Below are 15,377 nucleotides of genomic sequence, written 5' to 3'. Positions count from 1 at the left end.
CCCAGTACACAAGGTTTGTTTGCATGAGATAAGCAATTTGCCAACAGTTTTGTTTTTCTCTCGAATCTCGACTTACATTTTGCATTTAAATACATAACGTATAGTTTCAAATGCTTCAATGCACGGCTTTCACTTATATAATGGCTTTCTAGGTTTTGACGTATTTAACTTCCCTATTTTCTTGGCATCTGAACAAGGTACGTAACTGAATCAAACAAAAAACAGGGGAAACGAAAATGATGATTTGTGTTTGTGTTTGTGTCACGTATCTTGCTCGACGTGCTTGTACTTTATAAACAGACCATTGAATTTGAATGGTAAATCACTACATTGAAAGGTTTGCAAAAATTCAAAATTATATAATTTTAAGTAAAACAAAAGTAAACTGAAATGGGAATTATAAACAAATTTGAAATGAACACAAATTATCTTTCTTATCATAACGGGAGTCGAACCAGTGACCTTAGGATTACAAACCCTTCCAACTAAACTATTTATCTCGTCATTAGTTTACGATACCTATATAACCATTTTTGTCTAAGGGGGAGGGGGGGGGATAGAGAAGTAAGTTAGAGGCCACCCTGGATTGCATACCGCGCAAGGGCGGCGGAAGCACTTTTAATCTGGGGGGGGGGCACCGACGTCGAAGGGCACTTTGCAGAAATTCGATTGGACTGATGCAACCTGATATTTAGTACCCTTTATAACTCTTATTGTATTATCTTATTTGCGTATACACATAACTCCATCAACGCCCCCCCCCCAAGTGGCGGAGCTAGGGGTATTGGTCAGGGGGGCGAGAATGGTCTGTAGGGGATCTTTCGACACTATCTGAGCGGAGCGCCACCACAGGTTGGCACGGAGCGTACATGGTTTTTGAGTAAAGATACTCCCTAGATCGCCGGAAATGACCCTTTCCGGGCCTTGCTAATTTGCAGATGAACGAAGAATAAATAGATGTCATCGTTTTTTGTCAGAAAATTACACCAACAAAATGTGACAAATGTCAATAGGTATTTGAGAGCGCAATAAAAAAGTCAATAATCGCGAATAAGTAAAAAGTGGTAAAAAGCTGAAAAGGGCGCCAACAGTCCATTTGAGTCCGTCGAGGGGGTTGGGCATCCGCCCCTCTGACTGTATGGACGCTCCGCCACTGCCCCCCCCCCACCACCTCAAGGAAAAAAGGCATACTAGCACTGCAATATCCAATGTGCAAATTTAGAAACAAGGAACAAGTTTTCTTTCGAGACAAAATGAGGTGAAATCATTATAAAGTCGAAGTCCCTGCACACGCGATCGAAACATGCATGAAAGCAAATGAAGTATTTTAAAATGCGAAAGGATGGGGTAGGTTATGGGATATTAAAACTATACTCATTATTCATAGTAGGCAATATATGGCTTCTACTTATTACAAAGTCACAATGTAATATAGTAATTCCTTTTTGGAAATGTATTAGAATTTTTTTGACAAATTGAATATGCATAATGGCACTCACCAGAATGTTAGAAGCCTTGTGGTAGTAAACATTTGAGTTTGACCGACAGAAATTCATTAATACTTCTAAATTAGGACTAGATCTCTTACTGAAATATCGCTGACCTAATAAGGTGATCAAGAGTACAATTTTTTATGTAGAAAAAGGGCACATATTTAACCTGAGGAAAAGTGGGGGGAACGTACCCCTGTGCCCCCCCCCCCCGGTTCCGCCGCCCTTGATACCGCGTAATATAAGGATTACACATGAATTATTTGCTAATTCCAAATTATTCAAAACATAAAATATTAAATCAGACAACTGGCTTCGGCTAGTAGTAGTACATCCATCTTCTTTTTTAACAAATTCGAACAATCAAGAAACATATTAAACTAGTTATCAGTTTTTAGGATGTAATTCATACATGAACTGAATGTAAGGGTTCAGATAGCTGATATAAAGCTTCCTTGATCTTGTTGTTGATCTTGACTTTTGGGCACGGAGTATGTGCATAGGCGTAGGAGGCTGGGGGTGCATCGCCCCCCCCCCCCATTTCAAATATTTTGTGAAAATTCGGGCAATACGCTGAGAATTTTTCAGGCACCTACTGAAAGAATAATAAATTGCAATGCGTTTATCAATGGTTAAACTTATATTATTATGATCATTATTATTGTAACGAATTCCCCCAATAATTACACGGCAAATGATTTTCTTAGGGTTAGGGTTAGGGTTAGGGTTAGGGTTAGGGTTAGGGTTAGGGTTAGGGTGGAATTTTTCAGATTTTACAATTTGGCAATCCAGATCATGAAGGTAGTCCCTTATCAGTCTTCAATTTCCTTCAATACATCATAAAAATGAGTTTTTCTTTATTTATCTGATATTTCCTTTTCCCTTACTGACGACAGGCCCAGGCAGACGATAAAAACCCTCCAGCACCTTGTCGTCGCATAGCAACCGATATACCCATGCTATTGTATGAGGGTTCGTACCCGATGACCCCACTGTCACACCCTTCATTATAAAGTCCATAAAGGTCGGTTCTTCTACCTAACTCAGTCTTTAAAAATCATGTGCATGTCACAGCACTTGATGTTATTATTATTGATGTTATTACAGAAAACAAACAGCAGAGTACAATTGATGGTTTCTCTTTGTGCCTTTATTTGTAACCTTACAATTACACCTCATTGAACCAGGGAGCTGCCATCACATTGTACCTATGACAACATTGTCAAAGTACACACAAAAAAAGTGTCACCTGACATTTAAAGCTTCAAAAACAGAGTAAAAGTAAATGTCTTCAATCTTAGAGAATCACTTTCTCGATTACTAATTGAAAAGGTCGTTTGCAACCGAATTTTATGACGGTGACATTTTAGTCGTATAAGTATTTCATGTGCAATAGCATTTCATTATAATGAAGAGCCAAAATCTGCATACCAGAAATACATGAAAGGTTTGCTAATGTACCGTTGTACAGCTAACATCATCAATCTTTCAAAAACTGCCCTCAAATTCAGCCAAATTTACAGAAATCTAAAAGAAACTTTTGGTAAATTCTACAATGCAAAGCTCCCTTGCCCCAACATTAACTCCTTCAAGGAACCCATTTCCCATCTCCCTCTCCCCCTCCCCACCCCGCCCAAACCATTTCTACACGCCAAACCTGTCATACTCAACGAGCTGGTGAACCATATCTGAACAATTTTGCTAATAAGGGCAGAATATTTTCTTCTATGGAAATTTTACCTAAATCACACTTTGAATACAATTTTATTTTACTGTATTGGACTTACATAATATTGTGCTGGTTGTAATGGTTTCCAACAAACGTGTCAATACAGCTAAAGATATTTGTAACTCTTCAAAAGACTATTTTCTACTCAGAAATCACAACTGAAAGCATTTGTTGCAATTAAAACAAAAACTAAAAAAAACACAAAGATGAACATGAAGATGTTTGGAAGGGATGAAATGTCTATTGACATTTTATTTGAAGAAACATGATTGCATTTCAATCCTAACATTACAATTACAAATGATGTTATGATCAGGCAATGGAAGCTTCTAAAAAGTTTGGCAGGGCCTTCACTAGTAGCTTCTTTTTCGTTGGTTACCTAATCGTTTCACATTTCTAGCAATGTTATTTCATGTGAGGTATCCAATGAGTTTTTCCTTGTATTCTCCAAGTGGTTTTGTTATTATTATTATATGTATGTTTATGTATGTATATGTATGGTATATGTATGTATGTATTTGTATGTATATCTATGTATATGGATGGTATACGTATGTATATGTGTGTGTTTGTAAGTGTATGTGTATGTCACTACAACTTGGTCATTTTGCTAAATTCAAAGGATTCAGTTGGATGATGAAGCAATAACATGCAGTGCATCCCTTGTAAGAGAAGCGGGAGAGGAAAAACAGAATTCTTCAGCAGGTCAGCAAAAACTTCTCCCTGCCATCCCTTCTGCCCCCCCCCCCACTTGCCTCTGCCTCCCACCTCCTCCTACTATTCAAACTTTCCAATGTCTTTGCATGTAAAGATGTTTAGTTTCAATCAGACAAATAAGACTTGACACAGGAACATTCAAAATGTTAAATGGCAACTTTCTGATATCAGTTGAATAAAGTAGTTTACTGTATTTTGGCATGACAAATAACCTTAGATTTTATAAACTGCTAACACATCATTAGAACAACTGTTCAGTTTAACTGAATTGCTGTTCAGAGATACCAACTTGAATTTTCTTCATTGGTAGTCCAGTTTGTGGCACAAACCACAACTATCAATAATTGGTACAGCGATCACTTTAAGCCCGAGTTCAATGCTATCGGTTTCATGAAGTAAACTAATTAAACACAAATTTACTCACATGTATCAGAGAGGAAAACTTGGCATCCCTAGTAATTATCCCAGTCTTCCTTTTTTTTTCCTCCTGTATGTTGGGGAATCTGTGCCGTTCCGTTCTAAGAACAGACTTAATTCTCAGAGTTGTTCAATAGGTATGCAAAAACTGTATATTCAATGTGTGACAATGACAATAACTGTTAAATGAATCCATCATATCTATTACATCGGCATATTGTCTTAAATTGTTTACAGATATTTTACTTGACGGTTAACAGACCAGTTTGTGGTAAAACTGACCCAATCTTTAAATTTCCACGCTTCTTTGCTACTGATACTACAGAATCGAGGAATGCTGTGCCGTTGCTCAAGAAATCCAAACCCCGACGCTGGTGAAATTGAAGTATTTTTGTTAAATACCAAACTTCTTTCCACTTTTCAGTGAATGTAGACGCTGTAGAGTGGAAACATGCAATATATTTGCAATGACAGGAGTCTTTGTAGACAGAAATCAAACGTTCTTTTCTTCAGTCTGTGTCTTATCCTTTGTCCACACATCGACAAATTACGTTGGATGGCTATGTCCTCATAAGAGGGAAAATGGTGAACGCTCGGAAGACAGAAAAATGATACCTAGCCCTCCGTGGACTTGAAGTGGTCGTCATCTATGGTGGAGTAAATGTGTCCTTCGTTGGAAAGAAATTCAACGGCAGCTCTGCGAGAAAATACACACAAGCAGGGACAGAAATTACAGGAATGAAACGTGATCGAAAAAACATTGCAGCATATTATTGACATCCCACTTCATCAGAATGAATGGCTCTGATAGCAGGGACACATAGCAGGAATAATAAAGTGCTGGCATTTTGCAGAGATGTTTTGAGGTTCTCATATTGTTGCATTTATCACAAAGTATTGTAAATACTAACATTCACTTGGCAATGGCTGCTCTATGAACACGTACGTTCGCGTAGTAATTAAATCGCACATTTTTCAGATAACGGATGAAGTTTTCGCCGACTGGTACCCGGAAAAATATTAATGGAGGGATAGAGAGCAGGAAACAATTTAAGGGTTTGTATTGTTTGCAGAGAAGATCTGAAGTTCTCACACAGTTGCAATTAATCACAGACTACTAAAAATACTGACATTCTATTGGCTAAACAACATTTCCATAATTTCATCTTTTTTTTTTCTTTTTCAAATTCATCCTTTTTGGAGTCTCATCCTGGTAAATTAACAGTTGAGTCGATGCCGAGTAGAAACATGTGCGAGGTCTAAAGAAAAATTGTTGCAGAAGGGGGAAGGGTAACAATTGGAGAATGGCTCACTCACTTGATATGATCCATGGAAACTCTCTTAGACGTTAACGCTGCCTTCAACTGGTTCAAGCTGATGCCTTGTTCGTCAGGACAGCCGACAATCAACTGGTGAACCTGTAAAGTATACGGAACGTAGCCTTGTCTAACATTTGAAGTAAGGATGCCTTTTGTCAAAATTTGAATAGTATTCTAGAAGAGCCTAAAAGCAGCTGACAAAAAGTTGCTCCATTTACCGTGTCTAAATGATACCCCCTGGGTGGGGGGGAGACTGACCCCCAGATAACTCTGTGTTAGTTTTACTGGCTCAAAGCTGGTGTTCTAGTCCCCAAACCTACACATCTCTCCTTTATTGTACACATTGGTCATTCTTGGTTATTTTGGTACATTTAGTTGTACTTCCAAATTTGCTGCTTGGGACACCCAAACTGTAAAAGGCTGCTTGTCAAAGGGACATCCCGAGAAATCACTTAAACAATTTCCCTGAACGATATCACTATTGCATCACTACGTATAAAAGAAGTTAATGACTACAGTGTATATGAATAAAAAAAATATATAAAAAACAGAATTTGGGGCAAAACACTTGACAGTAATAATGGAGTGTTTGTCACAACTTACGTCTCTCTGGACTGTGTTCAGGCCGTGGTTGGGTATGTTATTGTAATCGCCTCCCTGTGTTCCCTGCATCTTATTAGGAGTCTGCATGGACATACCACTAGCAGCAGGGGTACCAGGCATGCCCGTCTATTGAAATGAGAATACAAATAAGATATTTCAGCTTACTTCAATCTACTTTCATCTTCGAGATCAAGTGAAAATAACTTAAATCATTATTCAATGGTATTCGTAGCATTTAGATATTCCTATTATTGGTGGGCTTTATTAGACCCTTACGGAAAATATCTTGAGAAGAACAATGTTCAATGATGTAAATTTTCCAACTTTTATTCCAACATTTGAATAGATAAGCTAGTTATGTATGTCACTATGGAATCAATGGTGTCAATGAGGTTGAGAAAATCATAGAAAAGGATGCAAAAACTGCTTCCATTTTGCTGAGCTGAGTCCATTTTGGCTTCCCTCACTTGACAAAAAGAGATATTTTTACTTTAATACTCAGCAAGGTATCTGTGGTTGGGATAAATCACAGCATCACTTAAACTAATTTTACGCGTAGAATACTTCAAAAAGTGACTTCTTCAGACTATCTTCTTGATCCCAACTTGGTTGTGGTTCTGCTCACTTATAGATAATCCCCAACATTCCAAAACATGTGATCAGCACACTCCTACGCCGACACACGCTTGAGTCTCTCCCAACTTAAAAGCAACGACCTCTTTCTTTACCTGTTGTTTCTTCTTGGTCAGGTACATGTGTGCGTGGATGACTTCCAACATGTGTACTGTGATCTCGTTCAGGTCGGTCAGAGGTGCTATTTTGAAAGGTGAGACGGTCGTCTTCCCACCGAACGCCCGGACACTGCCTATGACCTTGACGTAGGTTCCGTGGTGATGTACTTCCGGCTGCTGCTCGGGTGCGCTGTTCTCCTATCGCCGTGGAAACACAACATAAGAAGCAACGTGAAAGCAAACATCATTCTTTTCTAATGATGTCTGGTTGGGGATGGAAAAAAAGCATTACTCCAATATATTATCAAGTTTTGTAGGTGGCATAAATTGGGCTTCACAAACCTTGCGAGTATGAAGAAAACCTTGTTGAGTCGGGTCGTGTTCAGTTAGGGGGAGTGGGTGGGGGGGGGTTGTGTGGGTAGCTTAAATGCACAGGAAAACTGAGACAGGATATACTTCAATAACAAACAGGGCACTTCATGAAAGCAAACAATAAATTCATTGATCTAACAAAATATAGTTATTCTGCTTTTAAACTGTTCAATAGTCATTTCAGATAACGTAAGAGAAAAAAACAATGAAAAAAATTCTGAAAATTTTCGGTTTCGTTTTTCAAGGGTGTATGCATGATTTTAAAATAGGAATCCAGGTAACGATATGTTTTGGATTGAACTGATTTCGTCGTAGTCACTCGATAATCTTCATCTGGTGAGAATTTTGGATTGACTAAGTTTTAAGCAATTGTTATGCCTTCTTGATTGGTTACAGTCTGTATAAGTTGACTGGGTTTGAGATTTAAATGTAGACAATTACATTCACGAAAGCTAATAGATATACTATTGTGACATATTCCTTTGCCCTTTGCTGCTATGAACCCACAACAAAAGGAGAAATAACTAAATGACAGTGTCATTGTGAATGTCCTATGAAAAGTGGGGGGGGGGAGATTTAGAAGAACTTAACTCCTTTTGTTTCACATAATGTTGAAACAGTCGATAACAGCAAAAGTGTATTAATTGTTTCAAAATGTCACAAATGGAACACAAGAATTTCACAAACACATGAAACCAAACCTGGCATTTGGGGCGGGGGGGGGGGGCATTCAGGGTATAATTTAGTGTTCAAGTTTTGTGAAGCTGTGTTGAAGGCTCTGGTCTTTTTCTCATAAAATGTTATAATTCCTTTGTACATTAAAAGTGCTAAACCTCTTTCTACTTGTAAAGCAATATGCCACTTTTGCAAAGAATTTCTGTAATGTGATACCAGACAGTTATTCCCCCACCCCACCCCCGATTCCCCCATCCCCGAATGGTATACATACATGTTTCGGGAATTGGTTTACCACTCATTTTCCTCATATACATAAGCAATTATCACACTAATACCATTCTCAAATTGGGTCATGCCTTCAAACAGGCGGTGTGTGGCTACCTACTGGACAATCCAGGCCCAGACTCTTTTGACCATTCCCATGGAAAGTCACACAAAAATTGGTCCAATTTTGACCGTTTCGATGGTGATGGGACAATGGATATGTTAACTTAAAAGGGAAGTGATTGCGTTTACAAAAATGTGTGACGGGGTTACAACTCACATCGCTATCGATCCACTGTCTTATTTCCATGGTCGGGCCGGACATGTCGTCCAGTTCGTAACGTATATGCGTGGCTTGCATATCCATATTCAAGATGACCCCCACGATGGAGACCTTTGACAACAAACAAAACAAAATGACTGGTTGTACGGTAATGTCAGTTCACTTAATAAATTAGTTAAAGACATGTCAGCAGATTCTAAGAGTTGAGGAAGTCTTTTTTGAATATGGGTTTCCTTTTTTTTAATTAAATAATTGATCCTTGATAGCTTCCAGGCCTTAGACTACCAAGCCTTCAGGCTTCTCTTTTAATGAGTATCTAATGAGAATTGAGAATAATGTGGCAGGCGTGTAATTTTTCGCGTCCACTTCCCCATACCAGGACTGCGTGTAATACAACCCCCCCTGACAGCGTACTCCGGTATTTTAATAAACTGTCGGTGATGAACGCACGTAACAAGTTCAACGTTGTGATAACCCTAAATTGTCCTTCCTAAGACGGTTAAAAGAATGCAACCAAACACAATTTGGCAGTTTGTAACTCCAAACTACCAAATCCGATTACAGGGGTTCCTCTCAATACCACCACATTTCATGAGTCCCTGATGATTAGTGGCTTCTGATCCATGAATGTAATGACTGTGCAGACGGACATACCACCAGCTGCCCTAACCATCAATGAGCAATTGTCAATGTCAACACTTATTCGATTTTACCAGCCAAATCCTGACAAACCAGTGACGGTGCTCAATGGTCAGCCCATGAGCTGAACCCGTTCTGTGAAAGTTTCCGTTCCGGGCTGCGAAACCTGGACTCTAACCTCACTGATGGTATGAATGCAAGAACTTGAGGTCTTAATACTAGAGCACCCTAAATGCCTACCCTCCACACTGCCCCATTGCAAAACACACAAAAACACTGCCAAACATTTCTCTTTTGGCCTCACAGAGATTACCCCTTGATAACCTTTCAAATTAAAGCAAAATACATCAATTTATGACACAACATAACCTGAAGCACATCCACCACGGTTCACAAAACCTTTCGGAAGGTGTAACTTCTTTCAAAATGACAAACCTGATGAAGGTCGACTTCCCCGCATCTGAAACCATCATCGATCGCTTTAGACGTCAGGATCTGTGCAATGGTACACGGAATCAGGTTCTGGGCTCGCTTCCCCTGTGGATTGAAGAAGGCTAAGAGTTCACATAATTTGTCTTGTGGATATGAGTTAGGGTGTCTGGACTATAGGACACAGTTTATGGTTTACACAAGGATTTCGTAACTTAGTTAAGTATTGACAGTTAACGGCCCCTCATTAATTCGGATGATTTCTAGCACCTCCTCGACTACCAAGTTGCTCACAGATTTTGTCTGTAACTGTCACGACCATACAAGTATGCCAAAAAACGGCCACTAACACATTTTAAGTGTTTGACCTCCATCCAAAATTGGCACGTCTAAAGTTGAAGGTTTATAACATTCTTAAATATAAAAGCAAGGCTTTCCAACATAACTTTGACAATGTTTAACCCCAGGCCATTGGTAACGTATGACACTCACTCGAGTGTGCACAATTTTAAAAGCCGGTCCCAGGGAACTACAGTGTGCCAAATCTACCTTCCCCTGAGGGACTTCCCACAGGATGCAAACCACACACCAGCCCCTGCATGTTTTATTTTACAATTTAGTTTGCAGATCTACTTTTCTACACCTCAATGAGGGAGTGGCAATTTAGATAAAGTGCATCTCCCAATCGCACTCAAAAGTCCAACGAATATCGTCTTGCAATGATACCCACAGGAATTCATTATTCTGCAATTAGGGATTAAGGGATTTAGATGCAGGGATTGAAATGACAACTGCATTTAGGGATTTAGATGATCACTTCATTTAGGGATTTAGATGAAAGGATTTGGATGATCACTGCATTTAGGGATTAAGATGCAAGGATTTAGATGATCACTGCATTTAGGGATTTAGATGCAGGGATTTAGATCATGATCACGCAATAGTTTAACATGACCAAGTAAAGCTACCTTCAAAAGTTGCTTCAATACAACAAATCTTAAAGGAAGGATCACTCTATACCTTAACTGCCAACCTTCATTTGCCACATCAGTGTAAAGGTCAAACCTTAGCACACAAGTAGGCATGGCCTATAGATGTAACCCTTCTCAGTGTTAAAGAAGTATTTCAATACTCTGTTTTAATTTGTGAGTGGGGTAAGGAGATGACAGTCCAGTAGTCCATGGCCAGTTAGGGAGGCCCATTGAATTACAGAGTGTGTTACATTATAATGTATTCTCAATTTGCATAGTATATACATGTATACTTAAAGGGGACAAAATAAAGTCATCAAGAAGAAAAGATCTACCCTGTCTAGCCTAATCAAACAACACAACAAAAGTGCAACAAATACATATTATTAAGCATGTACTTTTGCATACATATATATACAGTATCTTCTGAAACCTTACCCTTGCCTATATGAAATAATAGTATATTCTCATTTTACATAATATTTATGTACTTTTACATGTATATTCTGACACCTTACCCTTGACTGTACGGGATAATTATACTGTAAAGTATATTCTCAGTTTACATAATATATTGTACTTTTACATAAAAATATCTTCTGACACCTTACCCTTGGCTGTACAGGATAACTAATAACTAATATTTAGTATATTCTAATTTTACATAATATTACTGTACTTCTTAAAACAAATACATTCAGACTCCTTACCCTTGACTGTGTTGGTGTAGGAGAGCCAAATCCACCAGGTGAAGTCACATAACCTCCCCCTTGCTGGTTGCCACCATCTCCATCAAACCCTGTAAAGAAGTAACAATAGTTTTTAAATTATGAAAATCATATGATAGACACATAGTTCTGTTTTAAATTTCTCTACGTCATTCAGTATATATGTTACAATTGGTATTTTGGTTGGATGGAAGCCTGTTTTGGGGGGTTGTTGGTATCAACATGAAACTCACCTGATCCTTCCATTCCCCACAGAATCACCCCGGACACCCCCCCTCACCACCCCAACCCCTTCCCCTCAAAAGTTTCTATTACCCGGCCAGGTTGTACAAACAATATTCAAACATCAATGTAAATATATGATTCACCTTGTTTCAGTGCACCAGTTTCAGATTTTGCATGTGAGATTTTGAAATCCCCTGGGCTGTGTTTGACGTTGGACCTAGGTGTACATTAAATTGTGGGGGTCTCATGGTATTGTACAGTGAAGCTTGGCATGTAGGCACTATTCAAGTCAAAGCACCAAGTCCAGCTCAGACATAGCCTCCTATCCTAACATAAGGCTACACAGGACTGCAGGTACATGTTAATTAATTTAAATGTAGTGGTAATACATACAGACATTGGTATGCCAAAGTTTGCAATTTGTCTTGCCTTAAAAAAAATAAGAAAATTAAAGGCCACTATTCAAAAATTTGCCTGCTTTTTCATTTGACCATCACACCAACCAACGACTAACTATATTCTTAAAGGTCATACATTTTGATGTGCCTTTAGGCTTAGGCTAAAGTGACTATTTTGTTTGTCCAGGGATATGATATTTTTCCTCCACCCAGCACACTCCCTTAACCCCCCCCCCCTCCCACCAAGAGAATGACATCAAGGATTATGCCAACACTATACATTTAAAGGGGTTTGCCTGATGGCCGTGTGTTTCTAAGATCTTGGTCAAATGCCAAATCAGAAAACAAATCATTCACAAAGTATATGTAAACAAATTTGGAAGAAATGTTCTAAAAATCTAATTATTAGTTCACTTATTACAATGACATGGTTTTCAGGTTAATTAGAGGTATTGATATTAGTCAAAGATCTTGTTTTCTGTATCTACCAGTCATGAGTATATTACTTCACAGTTCTAGTCGTAAACAATTCTGCTTAGGTTCAAGCCAAGTCTATGAGTATGAACGGGAGACCAAACAAACAAGTAAATTTACTTTATTCACAGACTTATTTTAAACAATATTACAGGGATAATTTTTAAGATCCAGGATTTGATACTAGAACTGTACATGCAACATAAGAACTGTCCCTGGGAAATTTATAGTCATCTTGTTAGGGATTTGTTGGCTAAAGATACGCCTAACTTAATAGTAAGACCTATGCCTACACGATGCCTAGTCTAGGCCAAGGCTACTCTAACTGCCAGTCGTGGCAGTACTACTAGTAGTACGAGTACTAGTACTAGTAGTAGCATAGTAGTAGCACTAGCAGTACTAGCTATAGCAACACTAAGTGAGCTAAGTATTGCATCATGTATGGTTTTACGTTGTTCTTCTTGGCGATTAGATTACATATGGAAAGAAAACTGTCATAAGAAAAGACTATGTATATATATATATCGCAGAATGCACCGAACATTTGTAACGTTAGGCTTATGTGTTGCAATTAGGACCTTGGCCTATCACGCAAGGCCTAGCCCATCCTGCCACTGTTTCGTGAAAACGGAACATTGCACAAATTTGTGCCATGTTATTAAACAAATTAACATCTCAAAAACGATGACATTACCGCCTTGATTTCCCCACATGGTGAATTGATCCTTAAGCCAACTTGCTCACAACGTAACACCACACAGCAACGCGTTGTTACTGAGGCCAGGTTACTCGATCCGTAGCATGCACCGTTGTGGCTGATCTGAATTAATTTTACGGCAGCCTAAATTAGCTAGGTCTGGATTAGCCTTACGTTAGGCTACGCCAAGGTAGGTATAACTAGTACTAAGTGAGCTTATTTGCAAACAGTCTCAGACTTTCTGCCTGTGAGTCTGACAAGCAGATATCTGAATGTTGTGAATTTCGTTTTGTACTCCAAGTAAAAGAAAAACTTAACACTGAGATCATTAAACCAGGTTTGAATTTGAGGTGGCGACTGTCGTTAAATTTTGTGCAAGAGAGACGTAGTGTGGACAGTTTCAAAATTTTCCTTGCATACTTCAAAATGAATCTTGCTTAACTAAATCGCAAGTGTTCTAACTTGATGGATAGCTAGAGGCCTCGCCCCTTTTTATGGTTATCCACTAGCGTATAAGTGAGCGTCATTGCAAGACCTGAAGCTTTGTAATATTGAAATCTATGGGGCGTGTTTATTAGCACGGAGTACTTGCTAGTTAACAGTGAGATTTTTCCCGCGCAAGTAATTGCGCGAAAAGAGGACTCACATAACAACTACAGGTTCTTCTGTCGCTGCTCCAAGTATGCCAAGAGAAAAATTGGCAAATATAGTAATTCCGTGAAGAGAAATGCAACTTAATGATGCTGAAAATAATATTTGATCTTACTCAGAGGCTCTATAAGGTGCTGCAAAACGAAGCATCTATTGGGGGTACAACAATGCTTTGCCAGTAATGTTTCTACTGGAATTGAGAATAGTTTCACATGGTCTAATATTGGTAATTTAGTTATAGCTTGAAAATATGGAAAGGACGACCACTTTCTTGCCTTCTATGCCACTACATGATATCACATACTGACAAATAGTGTGTCATGCAACCAAGCATTATTTTTTTCTGTATTGTGGGAGAGCATAATCACAAGCATCGGATAACGACTGATTTTTCATTACGTTTTTAGGTGCCGTTATTATAATAAGCCACTTTGTCAGCCCAGGTCTGGACCACCTAGATACTTTCGCCACCCACTGATTTACTTTAAGTATCAGACATTTTCAAATCAACTTAAAATCACATCGTTGAAGCTATATATATATATACCCCTTACCCACTTCCCGCCACTGGCTACATCTCTTGCCAGTGGCGGAGCTAGGGGTATTGGTCAGGAGGGGCGAGAAAGGTCTGTAGGGGCGCTTCCGACACTATCTAAGGGGAGCGCCACCATTGGTTGGCGCGTAGAATACATAATTTTTTTGAGTAAAGATACTCCCTAGATCGCCGGAAATGACCCTTTCCGGGACTGGCTAATTTGCAGATAAACGAAGAATAAATTTGTGTCATCGCCAAATTACACCAACTTAATGTGACAAATGCCAATAAGTAGATGAGAGCGCAATAAAAAAGTTAATAACCGCGAATAAGTAAAAAGTAGTAAAGAGCTGAAAAGGGCGCCATCAGTCCATTTGAGTCCGTCAGGGGGGAACCCCCCCCTACTGTATGGACGCTCCGCCACTGTCTCTTGCTTCAAAAACAAATTTGAGGACTCGAGAACTCGCACCCCCTTGGCGCCTATCGACGGCCTCTACATGCCTATATAGTGAGAATTAAAGGGCCGTCATCAAAATCATCACATTCTACAGTTTTTCAGGGTATTTTTCTCCAAATTTTTTCTATATAAAATGTGGGAACAGGTCTGAATTTCGTCATAATTTCCTGTTTCTGAAAGGACTGCAGACTATTAGACTAAAAGCATTTCACCATATTTTCAAAATTATTATGATATGTGTAATGTGTTTGTGTTCCACTTTCATTCCAAGGAATCGGAGGAGCGGGCCACACATTGTTAACATTTGACAACCTAGTTTGAAATGGGTTTGGGTGGTGTCTGTTTGTGGTTTGGAGTTGGCTTTTTGGGGCTGGTTTAATTGTTGAGTTTTTTTGTTATTGTTCTGTTGGCCTTTGGGTCCGTGTCCTTTTCACGCCACGTTAAACGCTACATTATATACGTGGGTTAGTGAGAGATTTCTGTTTGTGGGTTTCAGTCGTTTCAGTTGGGTTTTTGGTGGTTGTTATTCCGACTGGGATTGTTTTTGGTTTTTTTACCTTTGGTCCGTGT

At 38.9% G+C, this 15,377-nt stretch overlaps 1 protein-coding gene and 1 long non-coding RNA gene across 2 annotated transcripts in view; one reads left to right on the top strand and one right to left on the bottom strand.

Moving 5' to 3' along the window:
* The window catches only part of LOC139972923 (uncharacterized), a 37,670-nt gene extending 34,247 nt beyond the window's left edge, over positions 1–3,423 (top strand). The window contains exon 2 of the long non-coding RNA XR_011795098.1: positions 48–3,423. This is a non-coding gene — a long non-coding RNA (uncharacterized lncRNA). The remainder of the gene's footprint in view (positions 1–47) is intronic.
* A 374-nt stretch (positions 3,424–3,797) lies between these two features.
* On the bottom strand, positions 3,798–13,601 carry LOC139972922 (replication protein A 32 kDa subunit-B-like). Its single transcript, XM_071979235.1, has 8 exons — positions 13,162–13,601; positions 11,353–11,441; positions 9,678–9,779; positions 8,601–8,714; positions 7,004–7,204; positions 6,276–6,401; positions 5,671–5,771; positions 3,798–5,050 (listed from the first exon to the last, which is right to left on the bottom strand). The coding sequence occupies exons 1-8, from the start codon at positions 13,178–13,180 to the stop codon at positions 4,969–4,971; spliced, it is 834 nt and encodes a 277-aa protein (XP_071835336.1). The 5' UTR covers positions 13,181–13,601; the 3' UTR covers positions 3,798–4,968.
* Positions 13,602–15,377: the final 1,776 nt, after the last annotated feature.

This window comes from Apostichopus japonicus, chromosome 9 (genome assembly GCF_037975245.1).
Source record: "Apostichopus japonicus isolate 1M-3 chromosome 9, ASM3797524v1, whole genome shotgun sequence".
Lineage (NCBI taxonomy): Eukaryota > Metazoa > Echinodermata > Holothuroidea > Aspidochirotida > Stichopodidae > Apostichopus > Apostichopus japonicus.
This window is presented reverse-complemented; position numbering and strand designations above follow the sequence as displayed.

Bases quoted from the DNA above. Each gene is read 5' to 3' on its own strand.
- LOC139972922 (XM_071979235.1), bottom strand. The intron at 9,780-11,352 runs GTAAGGAGTCTG...TTCAATCCACAG, and splicing joins CTACACCAACACAGTCAAGG to GGGAAGCGAGCCCAGAACCT. The intron at 7,205-8,600 runs GTGAGTTGTAAC...CCACGGCGATAG, and splicing joins GACAGTGGATCGATAGCGAT to GAGAACAGCGCACCCGAGCA.